General features: G+C 38.5%; 1 protein-coding gene across 1 annotated transcript in view; it reads left to right on the top strand.

Moving 5' to 3' along the window:
- Positions 1-15113, top strand: part of NECAB1 (N-terminal EF-hand calcium binding protein 1) — a 186962-nt gene extending 171849 nt beyond the window's left edge. The window contains exons 11-13 of the mRNA XM_041768387.1: positions 6635-6712; positions 8169-8260; positions 12329-15113. Of these exons, the coding sequence (XP_041624321.1) occupies positions 6635-6712; positions 8169-8260; positions 12329-12354 (196 nt within the window). The 3' untranslated portion in view covers positions 12355-15113. The remainder of the gene's footprint in view (positions 1-6634; positions 6713-8168; positions 8261-12328) is intronic.
- Positions 15114-15155: the final 42 nt, after the last annotated feature.

Genomic DNA, 15155 nt, shown 5'->3' with positions numbered 1-15155 from the left:
CAACTCGACCAATGAGATCATGACTTGAGCTGAAAACGAGTCAGACACTTAACCAACTGAGCCACCCAAGCGCCCCTTTTTGCTTGTTTTATAATCACGATGGCTTACGAATCCCTGTGGGGAGCTACCAATTGAATATATGTGGTGTACCCAGTGTATTCTTAGAACTGTGCTTGACGTCAGGAAAAGTGAGGAAAGGTTCTGCTTTTAAGGGTCTTAGAATCAAGTTGGGAAAATAGGTTACTCATTCATAGGCTAAAGTCTCACAACTATTAAATAGGATGAAATGATTTCTGAAGTCACTCTTAGATAAAAATTCTAGAATATGTTATGTGTTCTAAACTCCATGTCAAGGGCCTAGAGAACATGAATGTGGAATTGTATTAGAAGACGTGATCCTGAGACTTTACCATGGCCAAAGAAACATCTTAAAGAACTAATGATATGCTGTGGCATATTGACTAGGAGTCATTTATCAGCATTTTTGTGCAAGTAACATAATTCGGTGGCTGGAGCTTGGTGTGGAGAAATGTGGGGGGGGGGGGGGCAGGAGGCTCCCTTGTGTTGTGTTGTGTTGTGCCTTTTCTCCAGTGGTTAGGTTCTATGAGTTAAAGTAGGGCATGTAGGAAAAGGAAGAAGCCAAGAGGAAGAGAGTTTTGTGTAACTTATCTTCAACCCCAACTATTCTTGAGCCATGTCCTTTCCCCCTGGAAGCTATTTCACCACTTTTTTCCAGCTGTTGGGGATATTCAAGGTCTCCCAGAGCTCTGGGCTGAAGCTCTTAGTCACTGCATCCAGGGACAACTTAGCCAAAGAATTCTTGCTTCAGCCAGTGAGTGGTGTCAGAGGACACACCAAGGAGGGAGACTGAAGCACATTAGCAACAGCTCAGAAATGTTCTATGTAATTCTAAGTGTGCAGATAATTGAAAGCTGATCATTCAAGCCCTCTGCCTTTTCGAGAGAAATATTGTTGACACCTTTTTCATAATTAACCATTTCTTAGTGTCGTCATTGCACATTACGCATATGTCGCTCTTTGTACCAGACGGTCTTAAATAGCAACATCCTTAAATGTCATTGCTGTGTATTGGTCAGTCTTGCTCATAACTGAAACCACCCAGTCTTTAGAGCAATTCTGATTAGCATTTTCACCTGTGTCCCTTTGAGCCAAAATCCACGCTGGTCTTCAGCCCTGCCACCTGGCTCTTCACCAGTCGGCCTATAGTCAGAGAGAACGAGAAAAGAATAGTCCCAACAAGTCCTCCTCTTATGTCTGAGGCTCGGGATGCAAGCATTTCCAAGAAGCCCTTGCTTCCCAGTACACGTTCTTTGGTATCCGTTGGTCCAGCTCAAGTTACATGGTCATTCCTTGACTCCAGAGCAGGTGAGAAAACCCGTATCCAACAGAGAAGCGGGGGTTGGTGATGGCTGTCTCAATCCAGCGCCGACTGGTACGTTGGCTATATTGTGAGCTCAGCGGTGGCAGGCCTCTGTTAAGAGTGAGTAATCATAGAGGCAGCAGTGTCTGCTGTATTGCCCCAGAGTCCATGTGAAGGTAGAATTACTCAGTCTGTGTCAAGTGCTTAGACCAGGGGCTGGAATAGAGCCATACATGGTAGCAACCGTCACCATCGCTGTTGGCGCGTACAATGATACGGCAATTGTCACCATTATTGGCCTGTAGCTTTACGTTGTTTTCACAAATGTCTTTTTCCTTCAGTTGTTGGGGTTTTTTTGCTTTGTTTTGTTTTGCCTGGTCTGGTTTTCTCTCCAGTTCCTTTTACTTCTGTTGTGCTTTTCAGCTTTAACACCGTTTAAGACTTATTAGCCTTTGTAACTGCTCATCCAGTGGAAGTGCCACTTTCTTCTGAGCTATTGAACTAACAGCGAATTCAACACCCCAAATTTGCCAGGGACTGGGCTAAACGCTCTGCAGGCAACCCTTTAGTCCTCACTGTCCTGTTTTTATCATCATTTTACCGATGAGGAAACTGAGGTTAGTAATGGGCCCAGAGTAACAAAGCTACGAAGTTGTAGAGAAGGGTAGGCCTGCTGGTCTATACTTCAAACCATTGCCTGACCACACTGATACTTTTCAGTTCTTTAAATGCTTGAGAATGATGCTAAAAATATTTTTTTAATTCCTTACAGTCTTACAGATGTCTAGAAGGTCTAGATTGCAGGATAAGTTGGCTTTTAATGTAATAAGTAATATAAATGAATCAGTATTTCTTGAAGAGCCTAAAGTGCTAAGCTGAATATTTTAAACTTTGTCCTGAAAAAACAGTCGTGGGTTGAAATTTGTCCCATTACATCATCAACTTATGTTTGGAGATTATAGATGCTTTGAGGCTATTGTGAAAGCTATGTATTTTCTTCCCAAAATAAAAAAGACATGCACATCAATTTGCAGCTCATTTCAACGATTTCCAGGAACCCCAGCCAAGAGCTCACTTATGAACTCCGAGAATTAGAAAATCTCTGATTTCACTTTCCATCCGCTTCCTTTGATTCTATTATAAACCTTTTCCCTAGAAAATTTGAGATTGAGTTAGCAATATTTGCTACATCATACCTTAATTAAGATAAACAGCTATGAAAAAACTATTTACAGGCAAAGAACTAAAGGAAAAAAAGCATTAAAATTTCTGTGTGTAGTTACCACCACCTGCTGGTCACACTTAGGTAAATCCTAAACTACATTTAGCTTGACTTTTACACTAATAACATTCTTTTTTCTCTTTTAAATCAATATCCTTGCTGTTAGTTTAGACTCTCATTTTGATTTCTAATCTGGATATAATGTAAAACTGTAGACTGAGCAAGCTGGATTGAGGGAATTTTTTATTTTTAAAAAAATTATAATTCCGGGGTAATTAACTCTGTGTTAGCTTCAGGTGTATAGTGTAGTGATTCAAGAGTTTTATACGTTACTCAATGCTCATCCTGATACGTGTCCTCTTAATCCCCTTTACCTATTTCACCCATCCCCCCTACCCCCCCCACCCCGTCCGTCCACCTTCCTTCTGATAACCACCAGTTTATTCTCTATAGTTAAGAGTCTGTTTCTTGGTTTGTCTCTTTTTTTTCCCTTCATTTCTTTTGTTTCTGAAATTCCACGTGGAGTGAATCATGGTATTTGTCTTTCTCTGAATTATTTTGCTTAGCATTATACTCTCTAAATCCATCCATGTTGTTGCAAAGGGCAAAATTCTATTCTTTTTTTATGGCTGAGGAATACTCCTCTGGGGAAGTGCGTGTACCACATTTTCTGTATCCATTCATCTATTTTTTTTTCTTTTTTTTTTCTTTTTTAATTTTTATTCATTTATGATAGTCACAGAGAGAGAGAGAGAGGCAGAGACACAGGCAGAGGGAGAAGCAGGCTCCATGCACCGGGAGCCCGACGTGGGATTCGATCCCGGGTCTCCAGGATCGCGCCCTGGGCCAAAGGCAGGCGCCAAATCGCTGCGCCACCCAGGGATCCCTGTATCCATTCATCTATTGATGGACACTTGCTTCTATATTTTGGCTATTGTAAATAATGCTGCAATTACCATAGGGGTGCATATATCATTTCCAATTCATATTTTTGTATTCTTTGGGTAAATACCCAGCAGTGGAATTACTGGATCATATAGTAATTCTATTTTTAATGTATTGAGGAACCTCCGTACAGTTTTCCACACTGGCTGCATCAGTTTGCATTCCCACCGGCAGTGCACAAGGGTTCCTTTTTCTCACATCCTCACCAACTCTTGTTGTTTCTTGTGTTCTTTTTATTATTATTATTATTTTAGCCTTTCTGACAGGCTTGAGGTAATATGTTACTGTGGTTTTGATTGGCATTTACCTGAGGTTTAGTGATGTTGACCATCTTTTCATGGCCATCTGTCTTTGGAGAAATGTCTGTTCATGTCTTCTGCCCACTTTTTAACTGGATTATTTACGGGGTTTCTGTGTTGAATTGTATACATTTTTTATATTCTTTGGACACTAACCCTTTATCAGATGTGTCATTTGCAGATATCTTCTCCCATTCCACAGGTTGGCTTTTTTTGTTTGCTGTGCTGAAGCTTTTTATTTTGATGTAATCCTAATAGTTTATTTTTTTCCTTTGTTTCCCTTGCCTTGGGTGACAGATCTAGAAAAATGTTGCTAAGGCTGATGTCAGGGAACTTATTGCCTGTGTTTGCTTCTAGGATTTTTATGGTTACAGGTCTTACATTTAGATCCTTAATCCATTTTGAGTTTATTTTTGTGTATGGTGTAGGAAAGTGGTCCAGTCTCAGGTGGCCTTGGGCCCGAGTTGAGTCAGACCTGGCATTTGCCAGAGATGTAGTAGCACGGAACTCAGGGCACTTCCACTGTTTTGTATCCTGAAAGTTTCTGTTCATTGTTGAGTGGGGCCTGTGGTCAGACCAGATGTCCACCCTCAGCCCACTGCTGAGGCCCTAGTTGGGCTGGTGGGGATGTGGCTATCTTCCCCTTTCCCAGGGGCAGGCATCGCTGTGGAGTGATGCCAGCCTGGGCAGAGATGCTTGTGCACTGCCAAGCTCTGGCTCTGCTTTGGATGGGCTCTGGCCAATAGCGTGTGTATGGGGGAGGGTGGGAGGGGGCAGATCCACTGAAGTGTGCAGGGGTTGGATGTGTGGTGTTCGCAGGGCTTGTGCTGCTCCACTGTGGGAAGGACCTGCAGCCACCAGGACCAAGACAGGCCAACTTGGAGAGGGTGGATCTGCCTAAGTGCAGGGATCGGGGGCGGGCAGGAGGCATAGTATTAGCACGTTATGTAGGGACTGTCTGCTGCTCGGGTTCCCCCAGGTGGCTGTGTGTTCATACTGGAAGGCAGGGGAGGGAATTGGCACCTGCCTGTTCCTTGGTTCCTGGAGAAACCTGCCACTGATCCCTGCCCCTGCGACACATGCCCTGAGATTAGTAAACAAGGACACCCCAATCGTATTTTCAAACTGCTGCTTCTATGCTGTACGTTCATGGGGCTGTTTGTTGTGCTCCTAAAGGACAGGGCTTCAGTTTCCTGTTGCCCTCCAGGCTCTCCCAGAGCCAGCCCTGATGATTTTTAAAGTAAGTCTTAAGTCCCACTGGTCGTAAGAACTCATGCAGTTTGGCCCTTCTGATTTTCAAATCAAATTCATCTTGCCTGTGCAGGCTTCCTAGTGTGAGGGTCTGTTTCTGTCTCTTCTCTAGCCCCCATGGGTCCCTCTCCTCTGCCAGCAGTCCCGTGGTCCATGTAGCTCCCAACAGTATTCTTACCCTGTTCCACATGGTTTCTTCTCCACATTTAGCTCTGGAGAATCTGTCCTGCTGGTCTGTGGGTCATTTTCTGAGTTACTTACACTGATGTGGCTGTCCTCTAGTTCTGTCTGTGGGACAAGGTGAATTAGGGTCCTCGTTCTCCACCTTCTTCCTTGGAAGTTCCTGGAATTAATTTTTTAAAGGCATCTTTGTATTTGTCTCTCATTCTCCCTTAAATTTATGAATCTGTCCCCTCCTCCTTTCTACCTTAATTTGGATCTTTGTCATCACTCCCCTAAGCAGTTTCACCACCTTTCTAGCTTTTCTTCCTCTGTCGTATTGACTTTCTCCATGGGATACCTCACACCACCATCAGGATATTTAAAACCCACTCGAACCCTAATATTTACCTTTTTAAATCCTTCAGTGGTTCTTCATTGCTCCAGGATTAAATCCAGCCTTCACCCCAGTGTGTCTTTGTAGCACACTCCCAATCCAACACCTCTAAAACGTATTACATAGCCTTTTAGCCACTCTCAAGCTAATCAAAGAATTGCAAGGAACAAATTTTTCTGCCCAAAATTGGAAAAGCAAAAAAACAAAAAACAAACAAACAAAAACCACAAAACAAACCTACAGCTATGGCTAGAATGTAGACTCTCAAAGTTGGAGAAAATTGGGAGGGGTGTGTGTGAGAGAGAGAATGATGGGGCACTGGCAGACCAGAAGCCTTGCTACATAGCAGCAGTCAATCCAAGGCTAAGGTAAGGCCAGGAATCTGGGAAGAGCTATGGCAGCAGAGAGGATAGATTCAAGGAGCTGCACTTGAGGGCAAGGGCAAGGGCAGTGGCAGGCACTCAACATTTTTCGGAACCCTAACACAACAGATACTCGGTATTTTGAATGAATGAAATTTTACAGAAGTTATGTGTGTGATGTCTATAATATATTGAGATGATTTTCATGATGCCAAACCAGAAAATTAAAAAAATTATGTCAAACAAAACAGAAATACTAATCAATTCTTCACAAAAATTTCATTTTCATGCAGGCACCATAGTTGTTTCCTATATGAATAGGTTAAGATTGTTTCATACCACATACAGAGATGATTAGAAAAATTAGTTTGCTTCTTGGGGCACCTGTGTGGCAGACAGTTAAGCATCTGATCCTTGATTTCAGCTCAGGTCATGATCTCAGGGTCATGATATCAACCCCACATAGGGCTCCTTGCTCAGCGTGGACCCTGCTTCAGATTCTCTCCCACTGCCTCCCTACCCCCAGATCACTCTCTAAAATAATTAACTAAAATCTTTAAAAAAAGAAAAATTAGTTTGCTTCCTTGGGCCACTTATGCTTTTTCTTTTCCATTTCAGTATTTCCATACAGAAGCTTTCCAGTGAATCTCGCTACATAATTTATGAGTTTTGGGAGAACAGCAGTGTGTGGAATAGGTAAGTAATAAGCAGACTTTTTTTTTTTTTTTGAGCCAAGGAGAGGGATATATATGTTATGTTTTTAGGACTTGTAGGGAAGAGCTCTATTCCCTTTACATCTCCTCTGGAATTCCCATTTGTTCATTTTCCTAAATCCCATCATTTTAGGAATTTATTTCATGGATTAGAAACCAGTTTCTTCTTGAAGCACAAATGCTTTTAGTAATGATACTACTTTAAGTGTTAACCATTTTACTGATGTAAGAGTTAGATATGGGTCATGGATGTCTAAAGTGTCAGGAGGGCAGGTGGACAAAGGACACAGAAAAGGATGAGAAAATAATTTTACTTTCTAATTTTTCACAAATTCTGTGGTATTTTACTTTACCATGAAACTATATATAATGACTAAAGTCATCATAGCTTATTTAACTTTTCTAAATGTCTTTAAACACTGCAACAAAAAAAAAGGAGGGAAAATAAAGACATTCAATTAAAAAATCAACTTCTCTTGGTAACTATTATGCAGTGTATAATGTATATAAAATCATATTGTACATGTTGAATGTACAACAGAGTTAAACAGATCCACCTATTTGTTTTTTTTTTTAATTTTTATTTATTTATGATAGTCACACAGAGAGAGAGAGAGAGAGGCAGAGACACAGGCAGAGGGAGAAGCAGGCTCCATGCACCCGGAGCCCGACGTGGGATTCGATCCCGGGTCTCCAGGATCACACCCCGGGCCAAAGACAGGCGCTAAACCACTGCGCCACCCAGGGATCCCAGATCCACCTATTTGAAATTAATTACAAATAAGTAACATATAATTAGAAGAATGGGATGAAGAATATTTTTGCTATTCTGAGATTATATAGTTCTAGTTGATTTTAAATGGCAGAGAATATAGCCCTCCAGTAAGTCCATATTTAGGGTTTTAAATATGGTAATGGAAATAATGGAATACTTGGAAATTTCATTGATAAATATTTCACCCAGAAGTTCTATTTTTTTTTACTATTTTAAGACTACAATACATAATGATACCAGTAGAATTTCAAACTCAAAAGGGAAATTTAAAGGCAACTTACTCAACTTTGTACTCCAGGCCTACACTTTTAGATGACTTTTCTTTTTTTCCTGAGTGAGAGAAAATCTATAGTCTCCCTTCCTAGCTATCCTATTTTTTAATCATCCTGACAGCCAATATATTCTTCCTTCTGTTTAAACTTGTCTGCAGTTGAAATCTTTCTCCTTTTGTTTTATCTTCTATAGGGAATTAACATTCTTCTGTTTTTAAAAGTTTTTTTTCTGATGACAATTGTTGAGTCTTGTTTTTAAGGCTAAATAACCATAAAAAGAAGTCTATTCAAATGCTTAAATAATACCATCCCAAACCTTGCCATCTTGACTGAATTTGAACTTTGTTGCACTCATAAAAGTGCACAGCCTTAACCTATAATTATTTATACAGCCACCTTCAGACGAATTATAGCAAGACATTCCAAAGAAGCAACGTGGATTTCTTGGAAACTCCAGAACTCACATCTACTATGCTAGTTCCTGGTAATTATCCTGGTTTCACAGTGCTTCTATATGCTTTCTGTATTGTCTTTTGCTTTTTAAAACATAGTATGTTCTTTCCCCCTACACTTTATCATGGTGCTATATTTATTATACTTTAAAAGGGGTGGGGGGAATAAGAGATCTATATATTCTACTGTCTTTAGTCCTTAGTTGATCCTATTTGTATTCTAATATTAGTCACTTCCTGGTCACATTCAGTAATTTAACAAACTTACAAGTCAAATCATAACATTTCCAAAAAAATTATTCAAAATGCTTTGCCACAATATAGTGTATTGAATAAACTTGAAATGTGTGACCCACAGACTCCAGATTAGAATTATGCTGTAAATATTTAATAGCTGTTAAAATATTTTATGTAATTGGGGGAAAGCAGAATGGAAATTTGAAATGAATTGTCTAAGAAGTCTGCTAGCCAAGGCTTAAGGTAATTGAGAACTGAAATTCATTTGTACGTGTACCCTTCCAGTCACCAGTGAAATATATTTGCTGAATGTTATATGTTCCAGGTACTAGAATATACTGGGATACTTAGCCTGTTTGCTAGTGCTGAGTTCCAATTCTGCATAAATACTATGTTGGGAGCTAGAGACGGTGCAAGGAAAGAAATGCAGTCACTTCCCATAAAATGCTTTCTATCCAGTAAGAAAGACAAATGCTTGCAGAAACCAACCAGCTCAGGGCATATCCTAGCAGTTACGTTACCACTGGTCATAATATGCATGTGGATTTAAAAAGAGAGGACTCAGGAGCTGGAACTTATAAAGTGAGAGTTGGACAAAGAAAGAGAATACTTTGGTAGAAGTAAATTATAGACATAAACAAATGCAAAAAAATGTTAAATGTTTTGGCTAATTGTTACAAAGGTTAAGACCAAGGCATAGGGCTTATATATGGTACATGTAGAGGGGGAAGAGTAGGAAATGGGGTAGAAAATACAATGATGAGTTTGAACTTCATAAAATGGAGTTATTAAAGGTTTTTGAGAAGAGTGGTGAATGCTCTACTCAGTAGTGACTGGCAGGAGGGAGACAGGTGGATGTCACGGGTTGGTGAGAGATTGGTCAGGTAAGGCAATAATCTAGGCCAGGAAAAAGAAGGCACCTGAACCCCGAGCTACCCAGAGAGTTCACTTGCCAATACAGTTTCGAGAGGTTAACCAACAGCAAGATGGTATTTGAAACCTGGGTTTGGTGAGAAAGGGTGTATATAGGTAGAACAAAATATCCAACAGAAGCCTAGGAAAATGCCTTTATTTAAAAGGGAGGGAGAAAGCTCCCTTTATTCAGGATGCAGAGGGGAACCACTCAGAGAGGAGAATCAGACTAGTAGAGTAGCAAGGAAACCACAAGAATACCGTGCAAGCACAGTGCTTGTGTGTGTAGTAGAGAGGGACTGAAGAGAATGAACTGAAAACTGGATTTGACAAGAGGTCACTGTTCAAGAGAACGGTTTTAATACGGTGATAAGAATTTGAAAATTAGGGTAGATTTTGATGAATTAGGGAAAAGAAGGAAAGTAAAAAGGTAAATTCTGAAATTGAAGGTGGGTGGAGATGGGGGAGATCAGGGGTGGGTGCTTTCCAGTCAGCCGACCTACCATCTCTGAGATTTAGGCAAACACTTACTCTGGATCCTAAGGACAGGTCTGTCTGGCCCAGGGATGGTAGACTTGTAGACTCACCTTTGCTATATATCTCAGACTTAATTCTCAAATAAGAAAGCCATGAATATGGCCAAAGTTTTTCTAATACTCTTTCTCTCTCAAATCATTTCCTAATTTAGAAGAGTTGGGCTAGGTCAGTTCTTATTCCCAGAGCCCCAATTCATTACAGTTTAATGCCTTGTTACCCAGTTTTGCATTAATTTTCATATCACATTTAATTTCAACGGTAACCACTGAAATTTCTAAGAACAAAAAGAAAAGATAGGTTTGATTTCTAATGCAATGTTTTAAATCTCCCTCAAGATTTTTAACCTCTATTTGGGGCATCTTTCTTTTCTTTTCTTTTCTTTTCTTTTCTTTTCTTTTCTTTTCTTTTCTTTTTTCTTTTCTTTTTTCTTTTTTTCTTTCTTTTCTTTTTTCTTTTCTTTTTTCTTTTCTTTCTTCCTTCTTTCTTTCTTTCTTCCTTCTTTCTTTCTTTCTTTCTTTCTTTCTTTCTTTCTTTCTTTCTTTCTTTCTTTCTTTCTTTCTTTCTTTCTTTCTTTCTTTCTTTCTTTCTTTCTTTCTTTCTTTCTTTCTTTCTTTCTTTCTTTCTTTCTTTCTTTCATCGATTTATTTATTTAAAGATTTATTTACGAGGGAGAGAGAGAGAGAGGCAGAGACACAGGCAGAGGGAGAAGCAGGCTCCATGGAGGGAGCCCGACGTGGGACTCGATCCTGGGACTCCAGGATCACGTCCTGGGCTGAAGGCGGTGCCAAACCACTGAGCCACCGAGGCTGTTTTGTCAGTTGCAACAGCAGATACACCTCCCTGGACTAATTGCTGGAATTAGCTTACATTTAAAGATTTTATTTATTCCAAGGGGGTAGGGAGAGGCAGAAGGAGAGAGAAAGGGAGAAGCAGACTCTCCTCTGAGCAGGGAGCCCAATGTGGGGCTCGATCCCAGGCCCCTGGGATCATGACCTGAGCTTGAAGGCAGACGCTTAATTGACTGAGCCACCCAGGTGCCCCTATTCATGGTTTTAATGGCCATACAACTTGTAAAATTTTTAGTAATCATATTTACGAATTTTTTTTTTGCTATATGGATATGAAGGCTAAAAATAAAAACAAAAGCATTTTAGCTGTACATAACTAGACCTAAAATAAAAACATGAAAATACACCTATTATACAGAGATGGGTAGGTTTATATTTTTAACTCACAAATTATGATTTCCAAAAAGACTTTCTGATTAAGTTTCTAAGTGGTTTACCTAAGTACATCTTAAGAAATATATTCCTGTGAACTCCCAAATATCAAAATCATGAGGTATACTGGAGTGCAGCCAGACGGGCCCACTAGCCACCATAAAACACCCAAAGTATGAAGAACTCCATGTGTGGAGCAGAATGTCCCTTAGCAAATGAGAAAGGCCCGTGGCTAAGAGAAAAGATGAGAATACACAAGGAAGTAAGATCCTATCCTATTTGCCTGCCTGATTATCACCCAAATAACTTTGTAAACAAATTTTAATCCTTTCCACAGGATTCCATCTTACTCTTACTTCTTTGCCATAGATTTGTCTTTGGGGTATTTGTATTCACGGGGGAAAACATTTTCAGTCTTACAATATAGATATACTAAAAAAATATTTAAAACACATCTACTTGCTTCTACCCAGTCTTTCTGAAATTGTTATGTAATACTATCTTATGCTCCCAAACTGCTTCCAGTACTGGGTAGATTAAAACAACATGGTTTCATCTTTAGGGCATTTATAATCTCATTGCCAAGATAAGCTCCATTCATACATACAAAAAATTAGACTACGACCAAATGCCAAAAGATCTGGTACAAATATTGCATAGGAAGAGTTCAATCTTGGTTCAAATAGGAAATAGTGACTTGAAAGATAATTACACAGATTAAAGGTGGGAGAAAATAATTTAAAAAAAGATTTTATTATTCATGAGAGAGAGAGAGGTAGAGACACAGGTGGAGGGAGAAGCAGGGTCCCTGTGGGGAGCCGATGCGGAACTCGATCCCAGGACCCCAGGATCACAACCTGAGCCAAAGGCAGATACTCAACCACTGAGCCACCCAGGAGTCCCAGAGAATAGTTTAAGTATGATTACACCTTGAACTAACTTAGCCCTGGCAATTATTTTCATTATTTAAAAATTTGTTTTTCTCGCGGGGCCTGGGTGGCTCAGTCAGTTAAGCCTCTGCCTTCAGCTCAAGTCATGATCCCAGGGTCCTGGGATTCAGTGCTGCATCGGGCTCTCCACTCAGTGGGGAGCATGCCTCTCCCTCTCTCTGTTGTTCTCCCTACTTGTATTCTCTGTGTCAAATAAATAAAATCTATTAAAATAAAATCATAAAAATTTGTTTTTTCTTTTCAGCTTCGTGGTGGATCCTGAACAACTAGATGTTCCTAGACATTTTCTTTATGGTTCCAAGTGGAAAACAAGTATTCTAATCTAAAATGTGAATTAGAAAATTCTCGGCAATTACTAATCTACTCTATACATTTGTTTAAGATGTGCGCTCTTCTAAAACGTCTTGTATATCTTTCATGTGAAGTTTAGCTAAATTTTCAAAGTTCACTCTTCTCAATATTTGCTGTTTTGCTACACTGTAACCTAAAACCCTTTAGTGGCAAAATCCTAATATGTGAAAAAAGTATACCCATAAAGGAACAAAGTTGTGAAAAAGAAATGATAAAAAATAATTGAAGTGGAAACGTTGAGAATATTACTTCATAGGATAGCTTTTGTAGATTTGTCAGACTATCAAGGTTAAATCAGTGTTTTGTCATTTTTAAGTAACTGATTTTCTGTGAATGAAGTTTATTCTTCGGTAACGCTCACTCCATTCCCAGCTCATGATCTTATGAGTATTTACTTTACTGGAAAAGCTAATATGTGATCCAAAATGGTGTCCTTATGCAGAGAGAGCAACAGCAGGTGTACAGAGAAAAGGCCATATGAGGACACAGTAAGAAGGTGCCAACATCAAACCAAGGAGAGGCCTCGGAAGAAATCAACCTTGCTAGCACCTTGATCTTGGACTTCCAGTCTCTAGAACTGTGAAAAAATACTTTGTTTTTTAAGCTAAAGAAATAATATTAATACATGAGCATACAATGATCTTGGCTATAGTCTATAGACTCTGTATAGTCCTGTCAGGTTATAAACTGGCTTTTCACAAGTGAACAATTCTGTGATATGATACCATATAGTACTGTGACATCATTATATCATCTATTAGCATCATAATTCCCTGTATGTAAATTCAACAAATCAAGAGAATAGAGTTTTACTTTGAGAAAAATCTGATTCAAATGTTTTGGCATATGATCCTAGGGGACTAATTTTCTTATGAAAAATAGACATTTGCCTTTAAATAATGATTTCAGGATATTTAAAGAACAAAATTTTAAACTAAGTGAACAAAGAAGAAATGTAAAACAAGCATAAAACTTTAATAAAATAGGGAAGGTACTAGACATACCTTTTCCAGTTTTAACACCAGAAATACAATTCTACTTTCATGAGAACAGTTATGTACCTAATATACTTTGCTATACAAGCTCATATATTTTTAATAAAATCTATTCCGATAAATGCTGATGAAAATCTGGTGCATATGGAAGTTTGTTACCATGTTATTCTGTAGTCCAGATTCTCTTGAAACCACAGGTCTTCAAGGAAAAACCTGTAATTTTTTTTCCACTGTTAGAAAACTGAGAAGGTTGAACTAAACTGTATTTTTTAAATATAAAATTTGACCTACAATATTTTCTCAAACTAATTTATATTAGCTCCTATCAAAGGTATACCTTTGTATACTCAGTCCTCATCTATCTAAGTAAAAAAATTTTTCATAGCTTCTTCTAGATAAGGACAGTAAATTTTGACATATACACACACATAACACAAATGTGCGTATTGTGTGCGCATATATATGTCTGTGTGTCTCTGGTCATTTCTAAAGATGACAAACACTATGAAACAACACCTGGCTCAACTCTTTTAATTTATATACAAAGCAGAGAACATTAATGGAGATGTACAATGATTATTCAAACAAGCTATACATATGTACAAAGGCAAACAGATAATAAAACAGTCTTTATAGTCTCACTCTGATTATATACAGTGACTTTTGACATATATAAACTCTTCTTGAAAAGGCTGGTTATGAATGGTTTGAAAAAATACAAATTATAGCCAATCAAAACATTTTTCAGTATTAGATTCAGAAAGTACCTAAGTCTTTTGAGTGTAAAGCAGTTTCCAAAGTATGGTGGTGGTCTGACTTAAAAAGGTTTCTGCCCTCAGTAACATGCTGAGCAGAATGGCTCTTTAGATTCCAAACCGGAATAGGTTCTATCATAGTTTTTTTTTTTTTTAACTTTAAGAATAGGTAAATAATAAAGCAAACCAATTTAATTATATGGTAATACTGACCTCAGCTCTTATATAAATTGTGTGTGTGTATATGTACATCCATACACACTGAAACCTATAATATAAAGGGAAAATAGGACAAAAAATCTGGGCCCTAGGTATAAATGTATTATTTTTAAGTAACCCATAAATTTATGGTTTTAATGTATTTTTCCCTATAAAAAATATTTTCCTGGGGAACGAAGAAATGAAAAGTAATATACTAAAAGACCACGATGGGAAGCCTACCATGTACTAAAAGCTTGAATCCAGGAAATAAGCCCAAAACCAGTGAAGAAAAAGTTACTGGTAATTCAGTTTAAGATAAATTTTTTGCCAAATGGTGGTCTTGGATGCCTTGCCAGTAGACCTGGAGATCTGAGAGAGTAGAAGTAGGGAGAGTTTACACTTACCTTTATATCAGCAATTTTTTTTTTTGACACTATGCTGGAAGAAACTTTTTTCAATAGTAACATCCAGAGTGACAAAATGCAGGAAATTTATTACATAAAATTTCTAGGAGGTAAAAGTTTAACCCCCAAATTCTTCATCCATACATGTTCTTGCTATAAGAAATTACAGAATTAAAACTTAATGTACCTCAGTTATTTGCAAATGCCTAAATTTTTCCTCCTTTGGAAATAAAAATATCAGTTTTATTTTGCAATTGCCCAACTTCTTTTGTTATGTAGTCTGATTAGAGACAACAAATAGCAGCTATTTTTCACCTTCAGTTTCATTTTTTTTCCAAATTGTCAATCTCTGCTAGTAATTATTT

The sequence above is a fragment of the Vulpes lagopus genome, chromosome 9 (genome assembly GCF_018345385.1).
Source record: "Vulpes lagopus strain Blue_001 chromosome 9, ASM1834538v1, whole genome shotgun sequence".
Classification (NCBI taxonomy): domain Eukaryota; kingdom Metazoa; phylum Chordata; class Mammalia; order Carnivora; family Canidae; genus Vulpes; species Vulpes lagopus.
This window is presented reverse-complemented; position numbering and strand designations above follow the sequence as displayed.